Genomic DNA, 26,043 nt, shown 5'->3' on the forward strand with positions numbered 1-26,043 from the left:
CTTTTACGTATAGCCCCCATATAAAGGGACCCTCAGATTTGGCTTGTGGAGCCTCTAACAGAAGCATATTTCATCCGATCCGGCTGAAATTTGGTACATGGTGTTGGTATATGGTCTCTAATAACCATGCAAAAATTGGTCCATATCGGTCCATAATTATATATAGCCCCCATATAAACCGATCCCCAGATTTGGCTTGCGGAGCCTCAAAGAGAAGCAAATTTCATCCGATCCGGCTGAAATTTGGTACATGATGTTGGTATATAGTCTCTAACAACCATGCAAAAATTGGTCCACATCGGTCCATAATTATATATAGCCCCCATATAAACTGATCCCAAGATTTGAATTGTGGAGCCCCTAAGAGAAGCATATTTCATCCGATCCGGCTGAAATTTGGTACATGGTGTTGGTATATGGTCTCTAACAACCATGCAAAAATTGGTCCACATCGGTCCATAATTATATATAGCCCCCATATAAACCGATCTCCAGATTTGGCTTGCGAAGCCTCAAAGAGAAGCAAATTGCATCCGATCCGGCTGAAATTTGGTACGTGGTATTGGTATATGGTCTCTAGCAACCGTGCAAAAATTGGTCCACATCGGTCCATAATTATATATAGCGCACATATAAACCGATCCCCAGATGTGGGTTGCGGAGCCTCTAAGAGAAGCAAATTGCATCCGATCCGGCTGAAATTTGGTACGTGGTATTGGTATATGGTCTCTAGCAACCGTACAAAAATTGGTCCATATCGGTCCATAATTATATATAGCCCCCATATAAAACGTTTTCCAGATTTGACCTCCGGAGCCTCTTGGAGGAGCAAAATTCATCCGATCCGGTTCAAATTAGGAACGTGGTATTAGTATATGGTCGCTAACAACCATACCAAAATTGGTCCAATCACACAAAAAGTGGTCCATATCGGTTCATAATCATGGTTGCCACTAGAGCCAAAAATAATCTATCAAAATTTTATTTCTATAGAAAATTTTGACAAAATTTTATTTCTTGAGAAAATTTTGTTAAAATTTTATTCGGTTCATAATAAAATTTTCATCATTGTCAAAATTTTATTTCTATAGAAAATTTTGTTCAAATTTTATTCGGTTCATAATCATGGTTGCCACTCGAGCCAAAAATAATCTACCAAGATTTTATTTCTATAGAAAATTTTGTCAAAAGTTTATTTCTATAGAAAATTTTGTTAAAATTTTATTTCTTTAGACATTTTTGTCAAAAATTTCTTTCTATAGAAAATTTTGTGAAAATTTTTATTCCTATAGAAAATTTTGTGAAAATTTTATTTCTATGGAAAATTTTGTTAAAATTTTATTTCTGTAGAAAATTTTGTCAAAATTTTATGTCTACTTTGTCAAACTGAATTATATACGTATTGGATCGATCTTTTTTGATTTAATATATACCACGTATGGACTTACATACAATTTAGAAGATGGTGTTAGGAGGTTTTAAGATACCTTGCCATCGGCAAGCGTTACCGCAACTTAAGTAATTCGATTGTGGGTGGCAGTGTTTAGAAGACCAACTTAAATTTTGAGTCTATAGATTTTGTAAAAGTCTATCAAATTCTGTCCAAATCGAGTGATATTTAAATGTATATACCGACTTTAGACTTTCCTTACTTGTTTTTATTCTCTCTGGCTACCATACGACCAAACAGCATGTCCAGTTTTACAGACAGGAGACCTTCAGAAAATGCTTGTTTTAAAAAACGTAAAGTTTAAAGATCAAAACCCTTTTAATAAAAATAATAAAAAGAATCAAATGCCATAAATAATTAATAAATTTATTTTTTACAGTATTCACTTATACAAATTTCCCTAAATTTGTCAGTTTTTGTTTTAAATGCAAGCATTTTGGTTGTTGTTGTTGTTTTACAATACATTTATACATATAGAAACATTAAACTTTGTTATATATGTATGCAAATAAAATCCAATACAAAAAGCTGACAAAGACAGTACGGTTTTATAATAATTAAGAGTAATCAAATATGAATGAGAAAACTAATTATACATTTTACAAAATTGTCTTTACTTTACTTTTGAGGTATACAAAATGTTACAATAATAATCTTATTAGATTGGAGATTTGAATTCTTGTTGCTTTGAGATTTTCGGGCACATCATACAAAATACTTGGAAAAAAATTCATTGCCTTGAAATTAATAAATACATTTTTAAGTACACTCTTTTAAAGATTATAGACAAAAAATTAAAATTATATATAAAAAACATAAAATAGTAATTTAAAAATATATATTAAAATCTAACGATGTGGTGAGAAAATATTTTGGATGAGGTCATTTGGTAATGGAGTAGGATCTTTTGAATACTCCACTTAGAATTTGAAAGCCCCAAATTTTGCATTGCAATAAATTTCGATTTCAGGATCTTTTTTTTACATTCATGATGAGATACACATATACATGCACTTTGGTACAGGCGGTGGTGGTCAAACACACTTTTCAAAGAGAGATGAGTATTGATAGATGAAATTGGATAAATTTTCAAACTTGATTTTTTTAATATTTCAAATGTTGCTCCTTCGCGGCAATTTAGTTTTTAACACTTTCATTTCCCTCAATGATGGTTGTATTGAATAAACCCCGACATAAATTAACAACACCATTGGACAAGTTTCCATAACTTTTAGGTTTATCCTTCCAGGCTATACACACGTAATAGAATGGTATACCAGCTAATGTGATAGCCAAGCCCATGATGAGATTCAGCGGTTGAGTGAAACTGGGCATTAAAACCAAAACAATACAACAGATTATGAAGATGATTGGTAGCGCTGTATGTACCCGTATAGGGCGTGGAATGTCGGGTCTGAAAAAAAGTAAAGTTGGATATAATAAAATTTTTAATAAACAAATTTTTATTATATAAAATTGATTTAAATAAATTTTAAAAACAAAATTGTTAGGAGCTTAATAGAAGACTTCAGGTATTAGGTCTACCAAAAATCTACTAAAAAACACATTTGGAAGTTTTTGACCAAATTTTGATTGTTAGCATGGAACAAATAGGAGAGGAGAAGTTATTATAAGACATTACTATAGGCTGTTTTAATTGAAAATTAATTGGATCAATTATTTTCCTGGTTGAAGGCAAACAAGTATATACGGCCGTAAGTTCGGCCAGGCCGAATCTTATGTACCCTCCATCATGGATTGCGTAGAAACTTCTACGAAAGACTGTCATCGACAATCGAATTACTTGGGTTGTGGTATCTTAAAACTTCTTAACATCGTTTTCTAAATTGTGAGTTATTCCATACGTGGTATATATTAGACAATACGTAGAGAGCCAGAAATGAAATAAGCGACCACCATATATGGGGGCTATATACAATTATGAACTTGATATGGACCAATTTTTGTGTGATTGGGGATCGATTTATCTGAGGGCTATATATAACTATAGACCGATATGGACCTAGTTAGGCATGGTTGTTAACGGCCATATACTAGCACAATGTACCAAATTTCAACTGACTCGTATGAAATTTGCTCCTCCAAGAGGCTCCAAAACCAAATCTCGGGATCGGTTTATATGGGGGTTATATATGATTATGGACTGATATGGACCACTTTTGGCATAGTTGTTAAATATCATATACTACCACCACCTACCAAATTTCAACCAGATCGCATGAATTTTGCTTCTCCAAAAGGCACCGGAGGTCAAATCTGGGGATCGGTTTATATAGGGCCTATATATAATTATGGACCGATTTCGACCAATTTTTGCATGGGTGTTTGAGGCCATATATTAACACCACGTACCAAATTTCAACAGAATCAGATAAATTTTGGTCTTCCAAAAGGGTCCGGAGGTCAAATCTGGTGATCGGTTTATATGGGGGCTATATATAATTATGGACCGATGTGGACCGATGTGGACCAATTTTTGCATAGTTGTTAGAGACCATATGTTAACACCATGTACCAAATTTCAGCCGGATCGGATGAAATTTGCTTCTCTTAGTGGCTCCGCAAGCCAAATCGGGGGATCGGTTTATATGGGGGCTATATATAATTATGGACCGATGTGGACCAATTTTTGCATGGTTGTTAGAGACCATATACTAACACCATGTACCAAATTTCAGCCGGATAGGATGAAATTTGCTTCTCTTAGAGGATTCGCGAGCCAAATTTGGGGGTCCATTTATATGGGGGCTATACGCAAAAGTGGACCGATATGGCCCATTTGCAATACCATCCGACCTACTGCAATAACAACTACTTGTGCAAAGTTTCAAGTCGATAGCTTGTTTCGTTCGGAAGTTAGCGTGATTTCAACAGACGGATGGACGGACATGCTCAGATCGACTCAGAATTTCACAACGACCCAGAATATATATACTTTATGGGATCTTAGAGCAATATTTCGATGTGTTACAAACGGAATGACAAAGTTAATATAAAATATTAAGTTAATATAAAATGCAAAATGTCATCTTCCTCAATTCTTTCGTCAAGGAAAGATGTCGTCATATAGGACAAAAATGAATAGATTTTGAAATTTAGATCGCTTCCACATATTTTTGTCATTTGAATCAAAAACAAATGTTTTTATTCAAAAATAAGGAATTTGTTTCAAAGTCCAAATATGCTTAGAGTGAACGCAATTAACGAAAAGAGAACGATGAGAAAAGGCTTATCCAGGCTTTTTAGAACCGTTTATTTCGTATTTTTTTTACAATTTTTGTATTTACGAATGCCTTTTCATTATACAACAAGTATATACGGCTGTAAGTTCGGTCAGGCTGAATCTTATGTACCCTCCTCGAGTCAATTTTGCTCGTCTCCGGCTCCGGCTCCGACTCCAGCATTTCTTATTAGCCTCGACTCCGACTCCGGAGTAGACTCCAGGTGGTGTACCTAAATCTCATTTTAACAGTATTTCAATTGTAATTTTAAGGTGTAGTGTTCCAAAAATAGACAGATATAAGTATTCTGTTTTGTCATATATGTCGTATATGTCCTAAAGAACCCTAATTTTAAATTTTCATACGACTCGACGACAAATCTCAGCATTTTAGGGATGCAAAGAAATCTACATTTTAGTATCAGGCCAATAAATTAAAATACGACACAAGACTATATAGGTTGATAAAGTTGACACTTTTGTGCTTTTTTTTTGGTACATTTCGACTGCCAAAAGCACCGTGGCTCGACCGCGCACAATTACTCTATATAGAGTTATTCTGCCCTAAATGTGAACGTTTTTCATATCAACTCAACTCTAAAAATTATAACAGGTTGGCTGATAAGTCCCCGGTCTGACACATAGATGGCTTCGCTAGTATTAAATGCATATTATTTTTATATAGTACCAACCATGGCTGAATAAGGAGGTTGAATCGCGATAACAAAAACAACAAGTTTCAATATGTTGTTTACAATTTTAAGAAGTCAAAATCAGCTGAAAAAAGAATCGTATGGCATTGGTAAAAGTGGCAATTACTTATTCTTTCAATTGCCCTGAAAAATAATTAAAATCCAGAGCAAAATAAAGGTTCAAATTTAATTGTGCCACCTATGAGTGATTGTGAAGTGGATAATTCATCCGAGGAACGCCGATATGAGACAAATAAGACTATAATACCCACCAAAGTTAACAATGGAAGTCAGTCAAATGGATCTTCGCCATCTATTAACAAAAACAGTTTATGATGCAGTTTAAATACTGATGTGCGTGGTATTCAAGTCATCTTTGAACAATTCTCCAGCTATGAACGCGCGAGTTTGTTTGAGATGCATTTGCTATGCAGTGTCATTTTGAGAGCTGCAATCACCATGAACATATGATTTTGACATCTTAAAATTTTGTCGAAATAAAAAAATTTTAATCATATGGGCCCATGATTTAACCTTCTTGTTCAGCCATGGTACCAACCTTCAAATGATTCGTGTCAAAATTAGACGTCTGTAAGTCAATTAGTTTGTGAGAAAGAGCGTCTTTTGTGAAGCAACTTTTGTTATTGTGAAAAAATGGAAAAAAAGGAATTTCGTGTTTTGATATAGAAATAATTTTCTATAGAAATAATATCTTGACAAAATTTCTATAGAAATAAATTTTGTCAAAATTTTCTATAGGAATAAAATTTTAACAAAATTTTCTATAGAAATAAAATTTTTACAAAATTTTCAATAGAAATAAAATGTTGACAAAATTTACTATAGAAATAAAATTTTGATAAAATTTCCTACAGAAATAAAATGTTGACATTTTCTATAGAAATAATATTTTGACAAATTTTTCTATAGAAATTAAATTTTGACAAAATTTACTATAGAAATAAAATTTTGTCAAAATTTTCTATAGAAATAAAACTTTGGCAAAATGTTCTATAGAAATAAAATTTTGTAAAATGAGATTTTTTTAGAAAATCTAAAAAAAAATCCAAATCGGAATAGATATTATAAGTATAGCAGCTTTTGGATTCGAAAAGTACATTTTTGATAGATTTTAAGTACTTTTTCGTCAACAATGGCCTGAAATCCATTACTTCGTTTTTCGTTGTTCGATTAAAAACCCTAATGGAATCTAATTTGTCCAAATATTTCTTTAGTTACAAAGATAGGAAGTGTGTTTCAAAGTTTGTTTCGCCGGAGTCGGAGTAGAGCAAAATTTCTACGACTCCGGCTCCAACTCCAGCAAAATCTTCAGACTCCGACTCCAAGACTCCGACTCCGGCTCCGACTCCACAGCCCTGCCCTCCACCATGGATTGTATAGAAACTTCTACTAAAGACTGCCATCCACAATCGAATTACTTGGGTTGTGGTAATACTTGCCGATTGCAAGGTATCTTAAAACTGCTTTTTCATTGGTTGTTAGGTCCCATATACTAATATAACGTATCAAATTTCAACCGGATCGGATGAAATTTGCTCCTCCAAGAGTATCCACTAGCAAAATCTGGGGACCGGTTTATGTGGGGCTATATATAATTAAGGACCGATATGGACCAAGTTTTGAATGGGGTTTAGAGATTATATACTAATATCAACCAGACCTGAAGAAATTTGCTCCTCCTAGAGCCTCCTCAAGCCAAATCTGGGGGTTTTGGCTTGAAAACATGTTGGAAACCATATTTCGACCAGATCGGGAGAAAGGTGCTCTCCCAGGAAGCTGAATACGTCAAATCTGGAGATCGGTTTATATCGATGACAACTACATGTGTAAAGTTTCAAGCCGATATCTTTGTTTCGTTCGGACCGCACTTTATGGGCCCTCAGTATAATATAATGTAAATATGATTTCATTAATCTGGAATAGTTTTCGAGATTTAGTAAAATCAAGTTTTCCTCAATTCAATGGAATTTTATTTTATATCGAAATACCCATTTTAAAGTCGAATCACCTAACTCTAAGGACAAGAAGTTTTCAAGGAAAATTTTATCAAAAAAAAAAAAAAATAAAATATATATACCTATCAGAGAAATGCGTCTTCTACACAAAAAAATTATCCCTAAAATGTTGATAACATAGTTTTCAAATATGTTCAATTAAAAATTTAATTGATTCATTAAATTTAATTTAAATTTGATCTTTAATTGGAACAAAAATCAATTACAAAAATAAGTTCTATCAAAAAGTTTTTTTGGTGGATCAACTAATATTTTAATTGACTTTGTTAATTGATACTATCACTTCTGTGATTGAAGACATTTCAATTAAAACTTAATTGGATTAATTAGTTTCGTGATTAAAAAAAAATATTTTTTGGTGCGTATGCTACTCAAAATGACATTCATATTACGACAATATTTTTTCAGCGTGAGATTAAATTGCTATTTTTCTACATATACTTAAAATTACTATGTTACCGGCCATTTTCATGTAGCTCCGCTAGGCTTTAACTGCCAGCTAACACACAGAAAAAAATATCACCAAAATATTTCCAATTAAAAAGTTAATTGAAGTTGAAAATTTTTTCAATTAATAAATTAATTGATACAATTAACTTTTTAATCATGATAGAAACGTTAAGTTAATTAAGTCAATGATTGAACATTTTAAAAATTTTAATTAAAAAATTATTTGATACAATTAACTTTTTAATCAAATTCGGAAGACTAATTCAGTTAAAAAAGTTCTGATTTTTTTTTTTTTAATTTTTAATTAAAAATGTATTTCAAACAATCATTTGTTAATCCAAATAAAAACTCAAAGCCAATCTAACTAAGTAATTAAAAATAGTTACCTTTTTTAATTAATAAATTAATTGCGTTTTGCAATCAATATCAATTAAATTTTTAATTGAATCAATTAAAAAATTAATTGAATTTTGCTGAAAAAACAATTAATTTTTTAATCAAGAATTTTTTCTATGCCCAATTAAAACTGTGATTGATACTATCAATTAAAAAATTAATTGGATCAATTAATTTGGTGATTGAATCAGAGAAAAATTTTTTTGTGTGCAGAAAGTAAAATGGAATTATCTCTTCTCCGGCTAACTTTAACTGAAAAATTTTCAGTTACGCAAGATGACAGATATGTAGATATCACGGTTTAAAAGTTCGTTAGCTAACGTAGCACTAACGACGGAGCTTCATGAAATGGGGGTAAATAAAATAAGAATATGTTTATCGTTACCTCTTTTTTCTTAGCCATAACATGCCAGCTACGCTGGCCACCACCGAAAGCCACAACACTGAACTAAAGTAATTGATCAGGGCATAAACATCAGCTGTCAATAACATTAACAATGACATGAGACACTATAAATAAAATAAATTAAAAAAAATTGTTTTTATCCAAATAATATACAATATAATAGGGAGAGTCAAATTGCTTCAAATTTCTCGACCCCTCTCTCTCTCACATTACTTACCGAAAATATTAACGATGGTATCGGTGTTTGCTCTTTAGTGTGAAACAATTGAAAGAATTTTGGCAAGTGTCCTTCTTGGGCTCCGGTAGCAAAGAGACGTGCCGATGTGAAAAGTACTCCATTAACACCACCAAATGTACTCAGGGCCACAAAGATCGGTACCATGAATGATAACGAACCAAACATACGATTACCAAAAGTTACCGCCACTGCTAGGGAACTTAGCATTTCGGTTTTCGATACAACAGCAAAATAGGCTAGATTTACTAGAACGTAAATACCAGTGACCAGAGGCATTGCTATCCATATGGCTCGTGGAAGATTTCTACGAAAAAAGAAAATGTTAGAAATAATTGTCCATGACCGGAATTGAGTTTACGATATTTTAGTTGATAGAGATCAACATCCCAGCACAAAAAAGTGGAAGTTCTTCTAAAGGCACAACTTTAAAAGCCCTTCCAAAAATGCCTTCCCAAAGGTGTTCTTTATTTTAACTACACATACTGTTAGAAAAATATGTTTTTCATATGTTCCGATATAAACAAAATGTGTTTCGGGCACAATTTTTAAACACAATATATTTAAGTGCCAACATGTAATGTTCCTAAACTAACACTAAATGTTTGGGACACATATGTTAATATGTTAAAATATATTATGTTTGGGGTATGAATGTTTCATAAAAATAATATGTGTGAATGTAAACATATATAAATTTACAATTTTGAGCAAACATATATATGTTTACAATTTCTGTGAAACGGTTGTATGTTCTTTCGGAAAACTACTTTATGATAAGGCCAAAAATTTTATATGTTTAAGTCTAAATATTATTTAATTTGAATATTAAAATGAGTATTCGGAGTAAAGAGAATAGACATTCGGAACCAAGAGCATAGAGATTTGAAAAAAACAGCATGTGTTTTCGCCTTGAGAGGAGAATTTTATATATGTGGGGACAAGTGTTTTGTTTGTCATTTTGGCATTATGGACACTCATTTTTTAACGGCCTTAAAGGTAAAAATGAAATTAAGTACAAAACACGATAAGTTTTAAAGGCATTTAAAATGGTGTTAAATGCTAGTAAAAAACGGTTCACGCCTAAATAAATTTATGTGTACATTATAAAATTATTTATGTATGTTTATACTCTTCTTTTGTTAGAGTTTTTGATTTTCTTCCAAAATTTCAAACTTTTATACCAAAAACAGTTTTTTGTTATAAAATTGTTATTTTTGCAAAAAAAATAATAATATTTTATCCAAAAGCTCAGTCCATTTCGTTTATATCAAGCACTGTTTCTGACTGTAAATTTTTAATAACCCACATTTCGAAGTTTCATTATAAAAATTTAATATAGTATAAATGTCTAAATTGCAAAAAAAAAATGGTTCGGCCGGAGCAGGAATTGAACCCACGACCCTTTGCATGCAAGGCAGACATGCTAAGCACTGCTCCACGTGGCCAACAAATGTATGTTTCTTTTAAATAATGTTATGTTTGCATGGGCTCGTGGGCGCTGCAAAGTATGCTATATAAATGTAACTTGTAACGATAATTGTCTACTGGTGACTATAACTACTACGTAGCCCAGTGGATAGTGTGTTGGCTTACAAACTGTATGGGCCTCGGTTCGATTCTCCGCCCAGGCGAAAGGTAAAATTAAAAAAAATATAAAATTGAATAATTTCTTCAACATTATTTGTATTACAGAAAAAGGTGCCAAGAACTAAAAATTTCGTGGAAGTGAAAATTATGTGAGGGAATGAGCACAATCTTCTTTGGGGAAAATTCTTCCAAGCATATAATATTTTTGGGCTCAAAATGCTTCCAAATATATAATATGTTCACATAAAACAAACATATTAATATTTCGGCAGTATCCAATAATATATGTGCTTCCTGCAAAATATGTTTGGAACATATGTTAAAGAAGCGATTTTTTTGAGGGTGCAGGAAGTTCTTTTGATTTAATTTTTTAAAAATGTTTTTTTTTCATATTTTTAATAAGAAATTTTGTTTCAAGTAGATTAAAAAAGAGTAAGAATTAATAAAATGGTACAAATTATTTAAATTTTGTTAAAAAAAATCTAAATCCATTCTACAAAAATTGCAAATTTTTGAAAATATTTGAGGTCAAACGTTTTAGACAAGCGTTAGAATGCATTAAAACTCACAAAAAAATATAAAAATTATTTATTTGGGAAGTATCACACAGTTTTATAATTCACATCAAATCATTGAATTCGCACCACGCCTTAAGAAGTGACGCAAATTTAGTGCAACGGCTGTTGAAATGGTGGACATCCGTCCTCTGACAAGCCCATGTTAAATTCATCATTTCAGCGCCAATTTTGCACCACTTCCGGATCCAAAAAGAACATTTTCACAACTTTTTTGGCGACGCTTTTTTTTGCTGGGATTAGACACAAATGTTTTCAATTAAAATTTTAATTAATTTAAAAAGCAAATATTTTGCAAATTTTGGAGTATCTACGAATAAATGATTACATATTAGGTGATTATATGCTCTAAAAGCACTACTTATTTCATGGCCGAAAGTATGCCTGGGGAGAATGTAATCCGGAGCGATGCCAATTAATAAGTGGTTATTAATTTTTAAATAGGCTTACATACAAGATTACCGGGTAATGAGACTTTTTGCTGGGGTAGTATTTTCAGGAAAGATAAATCCTTATAAGCTCTAGATTTCCAACAATGATACCGTCCAAGCTTCTTACTGTCATGCTTTTCTCCTTCAGAAGTTGTTGCCTACTCTTAGAAAAACTTAAACGAAAATTTCCAAAAACATAGTGAAAATACCCAAAACACATGAATTTAACATGGGCTTGACATATGACGGATGTCCACCATTGCACTGAATTTGCATCACTTCTTAATACCTCATACACATTGGGATCGAAATCTATTAAAAGTGGATTTGATATCCCTTATTTATAAGGAAAATGACAATTGAAATCATGGTACAATTATTTGTAAGGTAGCCTCACTAGCCAAAAAATAGCAACAGATATATAAAAACAGCTCATCACAATGCCAGTAAAAAGTAAATAAACAAATACAAAAATATTTGTTTGAATTCTGTATCACTCATGACAAATGTTTATTAATGTTATGGAAATACATTTTGAGTGAAAAGTATTCAACTGAGTGCAAGATTTGGGCCATTTTCACGATTTACCCGCTTGTAACGAAGGCAATACTTACGTATTTTTTCCTTGTATAATTTATAATTTAAATTTAATTTTTTTAACAACAACAAAACTCAAAGTGCCAACAATATGTTTTGACGTTTCGATGAGCCCTTTGAAGTCACCCGATGAATTAAGGCTACCTTATAAATAATTATACCATGGTTGAAATCTAGTTTAAGTGGATTTTGAAAGTGTAATGTGAATGAGGTATAAGGTGTGATCCGAATTCAGGGGTTTTAATGTCAATTGAAAAGTTTTGTAATATTTTGCGTGTCTGAACCGTTGACCACAATTATTTTAAAAAATTCGCAAGTTTTCTCCACCTAGAGAAGGATATGGTCACCTCAAACATTTTCAAGAGCAAAAGTTTATTTTTGGACTGGTAACATGTTTGTCGCAACAATATTATATAGGGGGGCTATACCAAAACATGGACCTTTAGATTTATAATTTCAGGCAAAACGGATAGAAAAGACAGTTTCTAGACGCCCAAGAAATAAAATGGGGAGATCGGTCTATATGGTCTATACCAAAACATGGACCGAAAGGTACCATTTTCGGCACACCTATTTTTGGTCCTAAAATACCTCTAGATTTCAAATTTTAAGCAAATCGGATTGAAAATACGGTTTCTAAAAGCCCAATACCCCAAATCGGGGGGTCGGTTTATATGGGGGCTATATCAAAACCTGGATTGATATAGTTCTTCTTTGAACCTGACAAACAAAACACGAATCTGTGCCAAATTGCAGGACGATAGCGCCATTATTGTAACGTGATCACAACAAACAGACGGACATGGTTATATATCTTAGAATTTCTCCCTGATCAAGAATTTCAAAGTGTTACAAATGGAATGACAAACTTTTATACCCCCATCACCATTCTATGGTGGGTATAAAACATTTAAAATTACCCATTAAACATATGAAAATAACGAGCTATAAAATGAATTAAAAGAACTTCCTATATTTGTCTGTCATATCTCTCTACAACCTTGCCCATTAACCTTTAATGGCATATGCGATCGATAAAACGCCTACCTCGCTGATCTTGCCAGTTTTTTAATGCTAGAAATCCTCAGTCACACTATTCACTACATGGACGGCGTAAGTACGCAGGCAGTTGAGTGTGTGAATGAAAAAGTCGATGGCGAAATAATTCCGACCACAAATTAACCCAAGATTCTCGGGGTCACATTCGCTGAAGCGGTGAAAAGGTACAAGGTTAATTCTGTTCTCGGCAGGTCAGGGTAGTTATAGCCTAACAGGCAAGTGCAGCCGCCCCAATTCCTACCTAGCCATAATTGATAGCAGCGTAGCCCAGCAAAAAAAGAGCTTCCAAAAAGTAGTTTGGATCCCCAATCTGTGATCCGGAAGTAGTGCAAACTTGGATCATCTCCAATGAATTTTACATGGGCTTGTCATAGGACTGAAGTACTCCCTTTTTGGATCCTTTGCATTGCTTTAGAAGTTGTGCCCTGGTAGTTAATTCGAATGAAGAAATTTTAAAAAGCGCAAAAAAAAATTTTCAACCAATTTCATTTTTTTTCATCAATATGTTTTATTACACAATTATTTTCCTATTATCTAATTTTTACAATTTGAAAAACTTTTTCGCTCCGACCAGGGGTTGAACCTGGGTTTGCTGGCACCATAACAGAACGCCTTAGCACACTCAGCCACAAACGCCATTGAACATAAAGCATCGAAAGGTCAATTCAAATGTTTGTGATATGATCGTAATACGACACCAAGGAATAACATTCTAATTGCTTCTCGAGATGTTCTTTATTAGTATGAACGAAAAAATAAGAAACGCAGGTTCAAATCTCACAGTGGCAATCTTTTTTTAACAAATATTTTTCTAAAAAATTAGTTTTTTATGTCATGCATCGTTTTTATGTTTTATTTTCGGCATATATTTTCGTATAAATATATTTTTTTCCATTAAAAATCAACAAAAAATTAAAAATTCTCGTAATTTGCAAAACCTTCTCAAAAGAACTTCCATGGAAGCGAAAAAGTCAAACGGCACAGGTTCAAATCCCAGCAAGGATGAAATTTATTTTTTTTTTATTATTTTTTTACTTTTTTATTAATTTCTATTTTTTTAGTTTTTTGTTAGTTTTCTATTTTTTTTGTAAAATTTAATTATAAAAAATTTGCACTTAAAATAGCCTGATTGCGTTTTTTCTAATACTTGTCCACAAGGACTGCATCGGAAGTAGAAAAAAATCATTGGGGGATCCCAAGATGCGCTTTAGAAGAAATGTTTGTGCACTTGGCCAAAAAGACTGCATCGGAAGTGGAAAAAAATTATTGGGGGATCCCACGAAGCGCTTTAGAAGAAATGTTTGTGGACTTGTCCAAAAGGACTGCATCGGAAGTTGAAAAAACTCGATGGGGGATTCTGGGATGGGCTTTAAAAGAAATGTTTGTGGAACTACTTCCAATTTTTTTGCTGGGAGCTGACGTGTGTCCCATCTGCAACTAATGGCGTTTTCTTTTCTTGTAAAAAATGGGCACTTTTTTGCATTTTGCCCGGAAAATGTACTTTTTAGGTTCTTTTCTAAAAAAACAGGCAAAAGTGCGAAAAGGCTTCGAATTCTGTTGTGAAAATAGTGCCACGCATAGAGGCAAATTACGGGCATTTTCAGCACTGCCAACAAACGAGAGTGCTGCGATTGCCATGTTTCCTTCTTTGGATTCTTTTCTGCCCGCTGAAATGATAGCATTTTTTTAGGTTGCTGGTAACATTTTAAAAATGCGCATTCTGTACAGACAAAATGACGGCAAAGCACTTGTTTCAGAAAAGAAAACACCATAAGGTGCACATGACACTCGTCACCTTTTCGGTTGCCCAGCTAAACCTACCCGTCTCACCACCATATCACTCTGGACATGGGATGTGTCGCAGAGTTCCTTCATCAGGATTCTAGCTGAAGTACAGAAGCATAGAACAAAATGAATGAAACTACATCAAAAAACTGTAACAACAACCTTTGATTGACATTTATGTTGTAACTCATGTCGGTAGAAGTTAAGAAGACCCCCGATTTGTCGCTACCATACTCGGCAGGCAAACAGAATTTAATCGAATCGCTACAAGGTTAATGTTTCTTGAAACCGATTGTGGTCATAGAACGGCATAAATTATGGGACCTCCCTCGCCAGAACCGGTCAATTTCACTCCAACTAAGATTACATCCAAATAAAAAAAATCAAATTTAATATTTCTCTTAAATTCAAAACATTTTTTATTAAAACGCACTTCTAATGCACATTGGAAGTTTCAAACTACTCATATACTTACGTCAAATACATACAAAGAAACATCCCACACAATAGGGGCAAGCACAAAGTTAACAACTTTCATTTATTGGCAAGGATATTCTATAGCATTCATTATGACTCAACAACTTGTTGAATTAAATAACCCACACAATTTTTCTTTTTACTATCTATTTCTTAGTCTCCTTCAATCAACAAAAAAAGGAAAGCGAATCCTGAAAATGTCCTTGATATGATAGAGAACTAACTTGTAAGACCTTATGCTTGGTTTGATTTTTAGCTTAACGAAACCACTTAAGGATACAAGAGACTAATGCAAAAGGGAGATGGAGGACAATAAAAATAGAATGAATAAATCAACAAGTCACTGTTGCAAAGATGAATAGAAGTAAACTCCTGCTAGAAATGGAAGTTTGCTTAAACCACAAAAGTATCGGGATAAGGTCAATGCTTTTAAAGACATTAAATATGCATATCAAATAACTTGGAATAGAATCGACATACATTATATGCTACTGACTTACTTGTATGGATCCTGTAATTCCTCTGTTACAAAATTCAAATAATTCCATCCGCCAAAAGCAAACAATCCCGAATAGAAGGCAAAACCAATATTTGCAATACCATAATTGCCTTCCCACATATTATCAAAGTTATCCAGTTGTCCAGTGGCCATTTGATATACTCCTGCCAATATAATCAATGCCAAAGCCAAAAGCTTTCCTGCTGTAAATATATCCTGGACTTTCATGGCCCATTTTACTGACAAACAATTAATGGCTGTTAGTAAACCTGAAAATGAGAGACAGAAGTAAAAATAGAATTTTATCAATGATTTCAAGATTTATAAAAACAGTGAAAAATAAAAGTATACACTCAGAAAAATTTTTTATCCAAACATTTCAACCTTCACTTAAGAATATTGATATTAATTCCCAGCCAAAGATGTGGCTTTTTAGAAATAATGAAAACAATTTTTACATCGAAGTTTTTCTAATAAAAATAATCTCAGACTATCGAAATATTTTTATATTTTATTTAAAAATTCAACATCTCATTTAATAATTTAAAGATTATTTGTATGCATCAAAAAACTTTCTCTTTACTTTAAGGAAAATTTACCTTACGCAGGGACGTAAAATTTGATAAGGCAAAATAATAAGTATATGTAATTCCTTTTTAAAGAAATTTTTCCTTACAATTGTGCCTATTTTATGGCAAAATTTAGCCCACACAATCAAATTTTTATATGTAAACCTAATATGACATATTATGCAATCTAAAAATTTTTACTATGTAAATCTAATATGACATATTATGCAATCTAAATTTTGAGATACGTAATTTACTTAGTATTAAAGGCAAATTTCTTTAAAATAAAGAAATTGTAATAAGTAAGAGAAAATGCCTAATATATACTTTAAAAACTTTTTTCTTCAAATTTGGGACAGGAATGTTCGAAATTTCCGTCTATGTTTTAAAGTCGTGCCAAATGTTCCTTAAGGAACAAAAAAAATATTAATAAAATTAACTGAGATATTGAATCTTTGGATTAAATATAAAAATCTTTAAATATAGGCTAAGACTTATTTTTATGATTTTGCATCCTTGTTTTAACATTTCCTTTTTAGAATTTAAGATTTCTTTTATTTTGAAGTTCGCTATAATCTGAACAATTTGGGTTTTTAAAGTGCTATCACTCGATGAATGAAATCAGTATCCAAATTTTTAATTTTAGAACAACTGTCTTTATTTTAAAGAATCCGTATCTTTGCCCAAATCAAAGATACCCAAGAACCTTGTTTTTGAGTATAGAAACATTTTTAACGGAACACATAAATTGGAAACCATAATGGTGTGAAATTTAAGGCGTGTGGAGTGTGCGACGAAATCTTGAAACATTTTTTCGCTGTCATGATGCGCTGCAGAGGAGATGCGATACCGAACCTTAAGCTATTAAAAAAAAAATATTGACCTAATATTAAAGATTATGCAACCTAAATTTTAGGAGAAGCAATTTACACAGTATTTTAAGACAATTTTCCTCAAAAGAAAGAAATTGTATTAAAAGAAAATTCATAACCTTTGCTTTGAAAATTGTATTCTTTAAATGTAGGATACGAATCTTTGAAATTTGCGTCGCCCCGTTAAAGTTGTATGATTTTGAAGTAAGGCAATTTTTTTAAACTAAAGAAAAATATTGTTGATTTAGGGAAATAATCTTTAAATTAACTGATATATTGAATCTGAAGCATAAAGATTTCCTAAAGTCATATTTTCACCAAATAGTTCAGAACTTCTTAAAATTTGTAAATCTTACCAAAAAAGGGACCATCTTGAATTTCGTAAAATATTTTTGTAGTATCGGCGTATATAACACAATTTAGTTAAAAATCTATCAAATTGACGTACATTTCCTTACTTGATGGATTCATCTTTTCAGATTGTAATTTAAATTGTACAGAGACTAGATAGATAACTAACATAACAATTTTTTTTTATTTTGGTCTTTGGTTCGGAATCAAAACCTTAAGAGAAAATCAATTTTTTTGGACGAAAGTAAATTTTTTCTTTGAGTGTACTTGGAAACAGGGTTTTGGTATGAACTTAGGAAATACATATGTCGGGGAGAATACGTTTTCAGTCTCCAGTCAAAGAATCGAATGACAGTTCTAGACAGCGAATGTACACTAAAAAACGAAAGATTACTAAAGATTTTGGCCTTCCCTTAAGGATTTTGGTATTGATTCCGAACCAAAGATGCGGCTACAGACATTTTTAGCGACCTATCTAGCTTTAAATCTAGGATCAAAAAAATTAAAATTAGGATACAGATCTCATTTATCGAATTTTCATTCTCTATTCGCAGTATATTAATAAAGCTATTCCGTACAAACAAATGTCAGTTTAAAATCTAAATTATAACGGATACTTCAAAGTAAATCATGTTTTCTTAATTAAACAAAAAAAAAATTAAACCAAAGTTCCAAATTCTCAAAATAAGTCTTACCCCCATTTTCATGAGGCTCCGTTAGTGTCATGTTAGCTAACGAACTTTTAAGCCGCATTATGGACATACACTGAAAAAAAATATTTACGTAAATTTATAAAATATTAAGGACAAATTTTTTTTTAAATAACGAAATTTTAATTAAAATAAATTTATAATGTTTGCTTAAAAATTTTTTTTCATTAAATTTAGGACACACATTTTGTAAGGTCCCAAGTCTTTGAACTAAGGCTAATTTTCCTTAAAGTAAAGAAACACATTTTTGATTTAAAGAAATTATCCTTAAATTAACTGAAATATTGAAAGATTAGATTTAAGATAAAAACGCTTCAAATATAGGCTAAGATTTATTTTGAGGATTTAGTGTCTTTGCTTTAAAGTTTTTTTTGGAATTAAGAAAACATTTTTTACTTTGAAGTATCCGTTATAATTTGGATTTTTAAACTGGCATTTGTTTGTACGTAAGTACTTTTATTAATGAACCCCGAAAAGATAATGAAAATTTGATAAATGAGATCTGTATTCTAATTTTAAATTTATTGGTCCTAGATTTAAAGCCAGATAGGTCGCTACAAAATTTATTTATTTTAAAGAAGCCGCATCTTTGGCTCGGAATCAATACCAACAGGGAAGATCAAAATCTTTGGATTTTGAGTGTATCAGCCATCTTGTCTATATATTCCATGTGTCAGTTAGCAACTTAACTGCTGAAAAAAATTTTTAAAATTTTCAATCAAAGTTAACCGGAGGGAAGATAACTGCAATTCATTTTCTGTTAGCTGGCGGTTAAAGCCTAACGGAAATTAATTTAAAGATTCAATATTTCAGTTAATTTAAAGACGATTTCTTTAAATCAAAAAATGGGTTTCTTTACTTTAAGTAAAATGCCTTAGTTCAAAGACAAAAAATTTGTGTCCTTAAGCATTGATTTAAAACTTTATTTTAATTAAATTTTCATTATTTTAAAGAAATTTGTCTTTATTATTTAGTACCTTGCGCATCATAATATTAAGGTTGCGTAATCTTTAGTATCATGTATGTTAAATGTTCTTCTTCAGTGTATCTTTCTATGTTTGTCTCTTATGTTAACTTCTGGCAGAGAAGATCCGAAAACTATTTTAAACATAATCCAACCAAACCACATCGAAAAAAAAAACTATCACAAAAAATATTTTCAATTAAAAATTTTATTGAAATTGAAAACGATTTCAATTAAATTAACTGATGCAATTAACTTTTTAATCAAATTAAAAAATAAAGTCAGTTAAGAAAAGGATTGAAAATTTTTACATTCTTAATTATCTCAATTAACAGTTTAATTAAATAAACATTTCCAATTAAAACTATAATTAAAATATTAATTAGTTTTAATATAATTTAATTAATTTCTAAATACATTGGTTAATAAAATTGCATTCAAATTCAAAAGAAAATCTAACCATTGTTAAACGGAAAACAAGTAAGTAAAGTCTAAAGTCGGGCGGGGCCGACTATATTATACCCTTCACCAATTTATAGACCAAAATTTTGTGTTACCATCTCAACTCCTTTATGAAGGTTTATATTCCCATATCCAAATATTTATATCTTAACCGATTTGGAGACAATTTTTTGTACTTCTACAAAATCTCTAGAATTAAAATTTAAATCGGCTAATGCCCTGGAATGAAGCACAATGTTACTAAAAAAAACAAGTAAGTAAAGTCTAAAGTCGGGCGGGGCCGACTATATTATACCCTTCACCATTATGTAGACCAAAATTGATGTTACCATCTCAACTACTTCCCATTTGCTGGAAGCTATATAAAGGAGAGATTTTTTTACTTCTACAAAATCTCTAGAATTAAAATTTAAATCGGCTAACGCTATCCAGTTAATTGGAGGAAACTGCCATTGAAAATGGGTCTAAAATGTGTAACAGTCTACCATATTTCCCCAACTCTGGTGTGCTTACACGCAAAAAAATAATTCTTTCCTCCCAAACGAAATTTTAGACAAACAAAGTTCGTTTCTCATTTGCTTTTCGCTGTAAGGAAGTGTATTTGGAAGAAAAGTATATACTCTTTGTGATAAACGTTTATTCTTTTCCAGGATGTAAAAACAATTTCATAAAGACTAGCTCAAAAAAAAAACATTATTTTCTTGCTAATTGCGTTGTCCCTCACATCTTTCTCACATACACGAGGATTTTTAGTTCTTAACACCTTTTCCTGTAATACCAACAATGTAGAAGAAATTTTATAAATTTTTAAAATTTTTTTTACCTTTCGCCTGGACGGAGAATCGAACCGCGGACCATGCACATTGTAAGCCAACACACTAACCACTGAGCTATGTACCTGTTATGGTCATCAATAGATAAATATCCATATAAGTTATATTTATATAGCATAGCTTGCGGCGCCCACGAACCGAATAAACAAAGTTTATTTAACAGAAACAAACATTTAGTTTGGCACCGTGGAGCAGTGGTAGCTACGTCCGACTCTCATGCCAAGGGTCGTGGGTTCGATCCCTGCATCGGCCAAAGTTTTTTTTTTTTTGCTTTTGTTTTTTACATATATTCCAGATATATTCGGAAGATTCCGAAAAAATGTTCAACATTACATTGTACTATATTAAATTTTGAACTGTAAAATGTGTCTTATTAAAGACCTAAAGTCAGAAAAGAACAGTGTTTGATATAAATGAAATGGACTGTGTTGTTATTTCAAAAATAACTTTTTTTATTGAAAAAATAAAAATTTTGTAACAAACGAATTTTTTTGGTGATAAAAGTTTAAAATTTTCGAAGCAATTCAAAAAACTCTAACAAAAGAAAAACGTTTTCGGTACACGTTTTCCAAACGTTTTTTTTCTTTGCGTGTATATATGGGAGCTATATATACTCTGAACCGATTGTGACTAAATTTGACATGTATAGTTGGAATAATAATTCAGCTATCTATGCGAAATTTCACGTAAATGGGAGTATAACTTTGGCCCCCCTGGTCTTATAAGTGTAAATCGGACGGAAGATATATATGGGACCCGTATCTAAATCTGAACCGATTTCAACCAAATTTGGAACAATTACCGATACTACTAAACGTACTCCTTGTGCGAAATTTGAAGCAAATCACGGCAAAACCCTGGATTTTGAGGCCATATAAGTTCAAATCGGACGAAAGATATATATGGGAGCTATATCTAAATTTGAACCGATTTCAATCAAATTTACAAAGCATTGGTAGAATGTCAATTCTACCCTCTGTGCCAAATTTCACGAAGATCGGTAGAAAACTTTGGCCTCTGTGGTCATATGAGTCTAAATCGGACGAAAGATATATATGGAGGCTATATCTAAATCTGAACCGATTTGGCTGATATTTTGCAAGATTTTTGAGATTCATAAAATATTTGGATGTACTTTATTTCAAGAAAATCGGTTGATAAACACGCTAACTATGACCAAATCGGGGAATCGGTATATGGCAGCTATATCTAAATCTGAACCGATTTTTTCCAAAACCAATAGCGATTGTCTCTGTCCCAAGAAACGGCCCTATGCCAAATTTGAGGACGAACGGACTTAAATTGCGAGCTGTACTTTTGCACAAAATTACATATACAGACAGACGGACGGACAGGCAGACAGACGGACATCGCTGAATCGACTCAGAATTTAATTCTAAGCCGATCGGTATACTAAAAGATGGGTCTATGACCACTATTTCTTGGCGTTACATACAAATGCACAAACTTATTATACCCTGTACCACAGTAGTGGTGAAAGGTATAAATATGGGAAATATGAACCGAGAAAAATGCAATTGTACAAAATAGATTTATGATTTTTCAGGCGATACATATGTATTCGAGATATAGGACAATTAGAGTAATATTTATAAATTTGCTACTCAGCAGTGGCGATTTTACAAGGATATTGGTTAGATCTCGCCAAGATATGTGGTCAAGTGTGGGTTGTGATATATTATTTGGTCTAGTCGGGCGACTTGGAGTCTTATTTAAAACTCAACCGTTCTGTGGAAATTCTGGCATTACAGTGTGAAGGATATGACTAAGATATGGGAAAATCATCACAGAATTTTGTGTAAAGTGTGGAAATTTTGGCCATATTTGTATAAACCGGAAAAACGAGTATATGGGAGCTTTATCTAAATCTGAACCAAAATAGATCAAACTTGGCACACTTAAATATCATTTTAAATATATTCTCTATCGAAACTATACAGTTAATTGGAGGAAAATCCCATTGAAAATGGGTCTAAAATATGAAACAGTCTACAATATTTCCCCAACTCTGATGTACGTATATATGGGAGCTATGGTTAGGTTAGGTTATGTGGCAGCCCGATGTATCAGGCTCACTTAGACTATTCAGTACATTGTGATACCACAGTGGTGAACTTCTCTCTGGGAGCTATATACAATCTGAACCAATTTTGATTAAATTTGACATGCATAGTTAGAATAATAATTCTGCTATCTATGCGAAATTTCTCGTAAATGGGAGTATAACTTTGGCCCCCCTGGTCATATGAGTGCAAATCGGACGGGAGATATATATGGGAGCCATATCTAAATCTGGTCCGATTTCAATCAAATTTACCAAGCATTGGTAGAATGTCAATACTACCCTCTGTGCAAAATTTCATGAAGATCGGTAGTAAACTTTGGCCTCTGTGGCCATATGAGTCTAAATCGGACGAAAGATATGTATGGGAGCTATATCTAAATCTGAACCGATTTGGCTGATATTTTGCAAGATTTTTGAGATTCATAAAATATTTGGATGTACGGTATTTCAAGAAAATCGGTTGATAAACATGCTAACTATGACCACATCGGGGATAAATATATATGGCAGCTATATCTAAATCTGAACCGATTTTTTCCAAAACAAATAGCGATTGTCTCTGTCCCAAGAAACGGCCCTATGCCAAATTTGAGGACGATCGGACTTAAATTGCGAGCTGTACTTTGTGCACAAAATTACATATACAGACAGACGGACGGACAGACAGACAGACGGACATCGCTGAATCGACTCAGAATTTAATTCTAAACCGATCCGTATACTAAAAGGTTGGTCTATGATTACTCCTTCTTGACGTTACATACAAATGCACAAATTTATTATACCCTGTACCACAGTAGTGGTGAAGTGTATAAAAAGATAATTGAAAGTGCCGAAAAATTCAATTACATTTGTAATCAAGTATATTTTATATTTCCAATTAATTCTGTGACAAATACTATAATTTCCGTAATAGAAGCAATTTCTTTTAAAAAATTAATTGGATTACGTGATTAAATCAATCTTTTTTTCTCTGCATATGGCGGTAAAAATTGATTTTGAAAATGTAAGCCTACTCAATTTGGCAAATTATATGACATTAAATAATATCCATCTACTTACATAAACATACAGCTGCTAAAAGTTTGACAGCATTTTCGGGAGGTTCACAGTCTTCAAAAAATGGTTTTGCAGCATATTGGGCAAAAGTTAATGCAACAATTGTCTGCAATAAAATGATAAAAAAATAACTCATTTAAATAAACAAGAATTATTTTTTACTACATATAAATAAAATAGAAATAGTAAATTTTTTATAATAAAATGGTAAAAAGAATGCATAAACATTGATTCATCTTTTTATTTAAAATGAAAAATCAAGGTTAAATGACTCGTATAATTTTTTTAATTTAAATTTACAATTTCAAATACTTAAAATAATGAGACAACATATCGCTTTCACTTGTTCAAATAGAAAAATTTATGAAAATAGACATTGTTGCTTAGTTACTTGCTAGCTTGTCTCTAGAGCCAATCAGCCAACAAGTCTATTTGCTAGCTACTAGAGCTAATTTATTTCACGAGATAATATAGCGAAAAATAATTTGAAAGTTCTTAATTTGCCGTGCAATGCAATGTCATTCGTTGCACGTTGTATGCAATTTTTTTTGTTAATTGTTTGTATTTGACATTTTATAATAACTCTGAGTAATTTCTTACCTGTGTTGTTGGTCTTATGATTAGCAAAGCAATCCATAAACGTAGAAATCCTACCAGAGGACCAAATGCCACTAATAAATAGGCATAATCGCCACCAGATCTTGTAATACTGGTACCCAATTCGGCATAACATAGAGCGCCTATCGTCGACAGTATACCACATGCTGACCAAATTAATAAGGAACTGCCTACAGATCTGTAAAAAAGAAACGAGAAAAATATGATCAACAAACTAATAGTGGATGTATTTAAAAGTTTTGTATAAAAATTGATTATTTAAATTAAAGAGGTTCGTTTCAAAAAAAAACATTTTCGATATTCTCTACGCTATTTTGCTTGATTTCAAAATTTGAATTTGAGTTTACACATATGTCTTAAAATTGGAGCCAGTAGTTTGCCCAATAATGAGAGTTGTAGTACACTGAAAAACATATTTACGTGATATTAAAGATTATACAAGCTTAATTTTAGGATGTGCATTTTACAAAATATTAAGGAAAAATTTCTTTAAAATAATAAAATTTTAATTAAAATAAAGTTTATAATATTTGTTTCAATTTTTTTTTTATTAAAACTAGTACACAAATTTTGGAAATTTGCTTCACAACGTTAAAGTCGTATATCTTTGAACTAAGGAAATTTTCCCTTGAAGTAAAGAAACACATTTCTGATTTAAAGAAATTGTCCTTAAATTAACTGAAATATTGAAACTTTAGATTTAAGATAAAAACGCTTCAAATATAGGCTAAGACTTATTTTGAGGATTTATCGTCTTTGGTTTAAAGTCTTTTTTTGGAATTAAGAAAACATTTTTTACTTTGAAGTATCGTATGTGATGAAGTAACTACACTGAAAAAACAGTGAACCCACCAGGAAGAAAACTTTCGGTTAATTTTAGAAAATTTTGAATATTTGTAGAAAATTTTAACTAAACAGTATTACAAACGTTGGCATCACGCCGATGTCATAAAAATAAGTAAATATTTTTCGACAAAATCAAGAAAATTTTTTAGACATAACTAAGTTTTTTCACTTGTTAAAGAAAATTTTGTAGTTTGAAGGAAAAACTTGGAGTTCAAAATTGCAAGAATGTCTTTAGTGACATACGAAGTTCATGATGGCCACATTTTTGGTAAAATTTACAAATTTAAAGAAATTCTGAACTATTTTGTGGAAGGCACGAATTTAGTTAATCTTTATGCTTCAGTTGAGTATATTTTTTTCTTCGGGTTTAGTTAATTTAACTAACGTACACAAAAAATTATTAGAGTAAAGAAAACTTTCTCCAAACATAATAATTCCATGAACTAAAATAAAGTTAAATTGGCTTTAGTGAAATATAGAGTTCACTTTTTTTTGAGTGTATGTGCATTACCAATCAGTTTCGCTAAAATCAAATTAGGACAACTAGTTACGGCCAGATCGAACCTTATGTACCCTCCGCCACGGTTTATGCTCAAAGTTCTACTAAAGACTGTCATCCTTAAAATAATTACTTCGGTTGTGCTAACAGTTGCCGATGGTACGATATCTTAAACCTTCTTAAAATTGTCTTCTAAGTTGTAAGATTGTCGAAATGCGTGTTAGATAAAAAATGCAGATTAAATAATACCTACAC

At 31.9% G+C, this 26,043-nt stretch overlaps 2 protein-coding genes across 7 annotated transcripts in view; one reads left to right on the forward strand and one right to left on the reverse strand.

Annotated features, from left to right (window-relative positions):
• Nucleotides 1–15,927, forward strand: part of LOC142226407 (uncharacterized) — a 47,950-nt gene extending 32,023 nt beyond the window's left edge. Inside the window, exon 3 of the mRNA XM_075296412.1 lies at nt 15,578–15,927. Within this exon, the coding sequence (XP_075152527.1) occupies nt 15,578–15,615 (38 nt within the window). The 3' untranslated portion in view covers nt 15,616–15,927. The remainder of the gene's footprint in view (nt 1–15,577) is intronic.
• The window catches only part of LOC142226404 (large neutral amino acids transporter small subunit 1-like), a 53,498-nt gene continuing 29,250 nt past the window's right edge, over nt 1,796–26,043 (reverse strand). For all 6 annotated transcript variants that reach the window (XM_075296399.1, XM_075296402.1, XM_075296400.1 and 3 more), the window contains exons 3-8: nt 24,426–24,621; nt 23,829–23,931; nt 15,921–16,188; nt 8,889–9,213; nt 8,651–8,775; nt 1,796–2,864 (exon numbers count right to left, since the gene is read on the reverse strand). In XM_075296399.1, the coding sequence (XP_075152514.1) occupies nt 2,588–2,864; nt 8,651–8,775; nt 8,889–9,213; nt 15,921–16,188; nt 23,829–23,931; nt 24,426–24,621 (1,294 nt within the window). In that variant the 3' untranslated portion in view covers nt 1,796–2,587. The remainder of the gene's footprint in view (nt 2,865–8,650; nt 8,776–8,888; nt 9,214–15,920; nt 16,189–23,828; nt 23,932–24,425; nt 24,622–26,043) is intronic.

Source organism: Haematobia irritans, chromosome 2, assembly GCF_050003625.1.
Source record: "Haematobia irritans isolate KBUSLIRL chromosome 2, ASM5000362v1, whole genome shotgun sequence".
NCBI lineage: Eukaryota > Metazoa > Arthropoda > Insecta > Diptera > Muscidae > Haematobia > Haematobia irritans.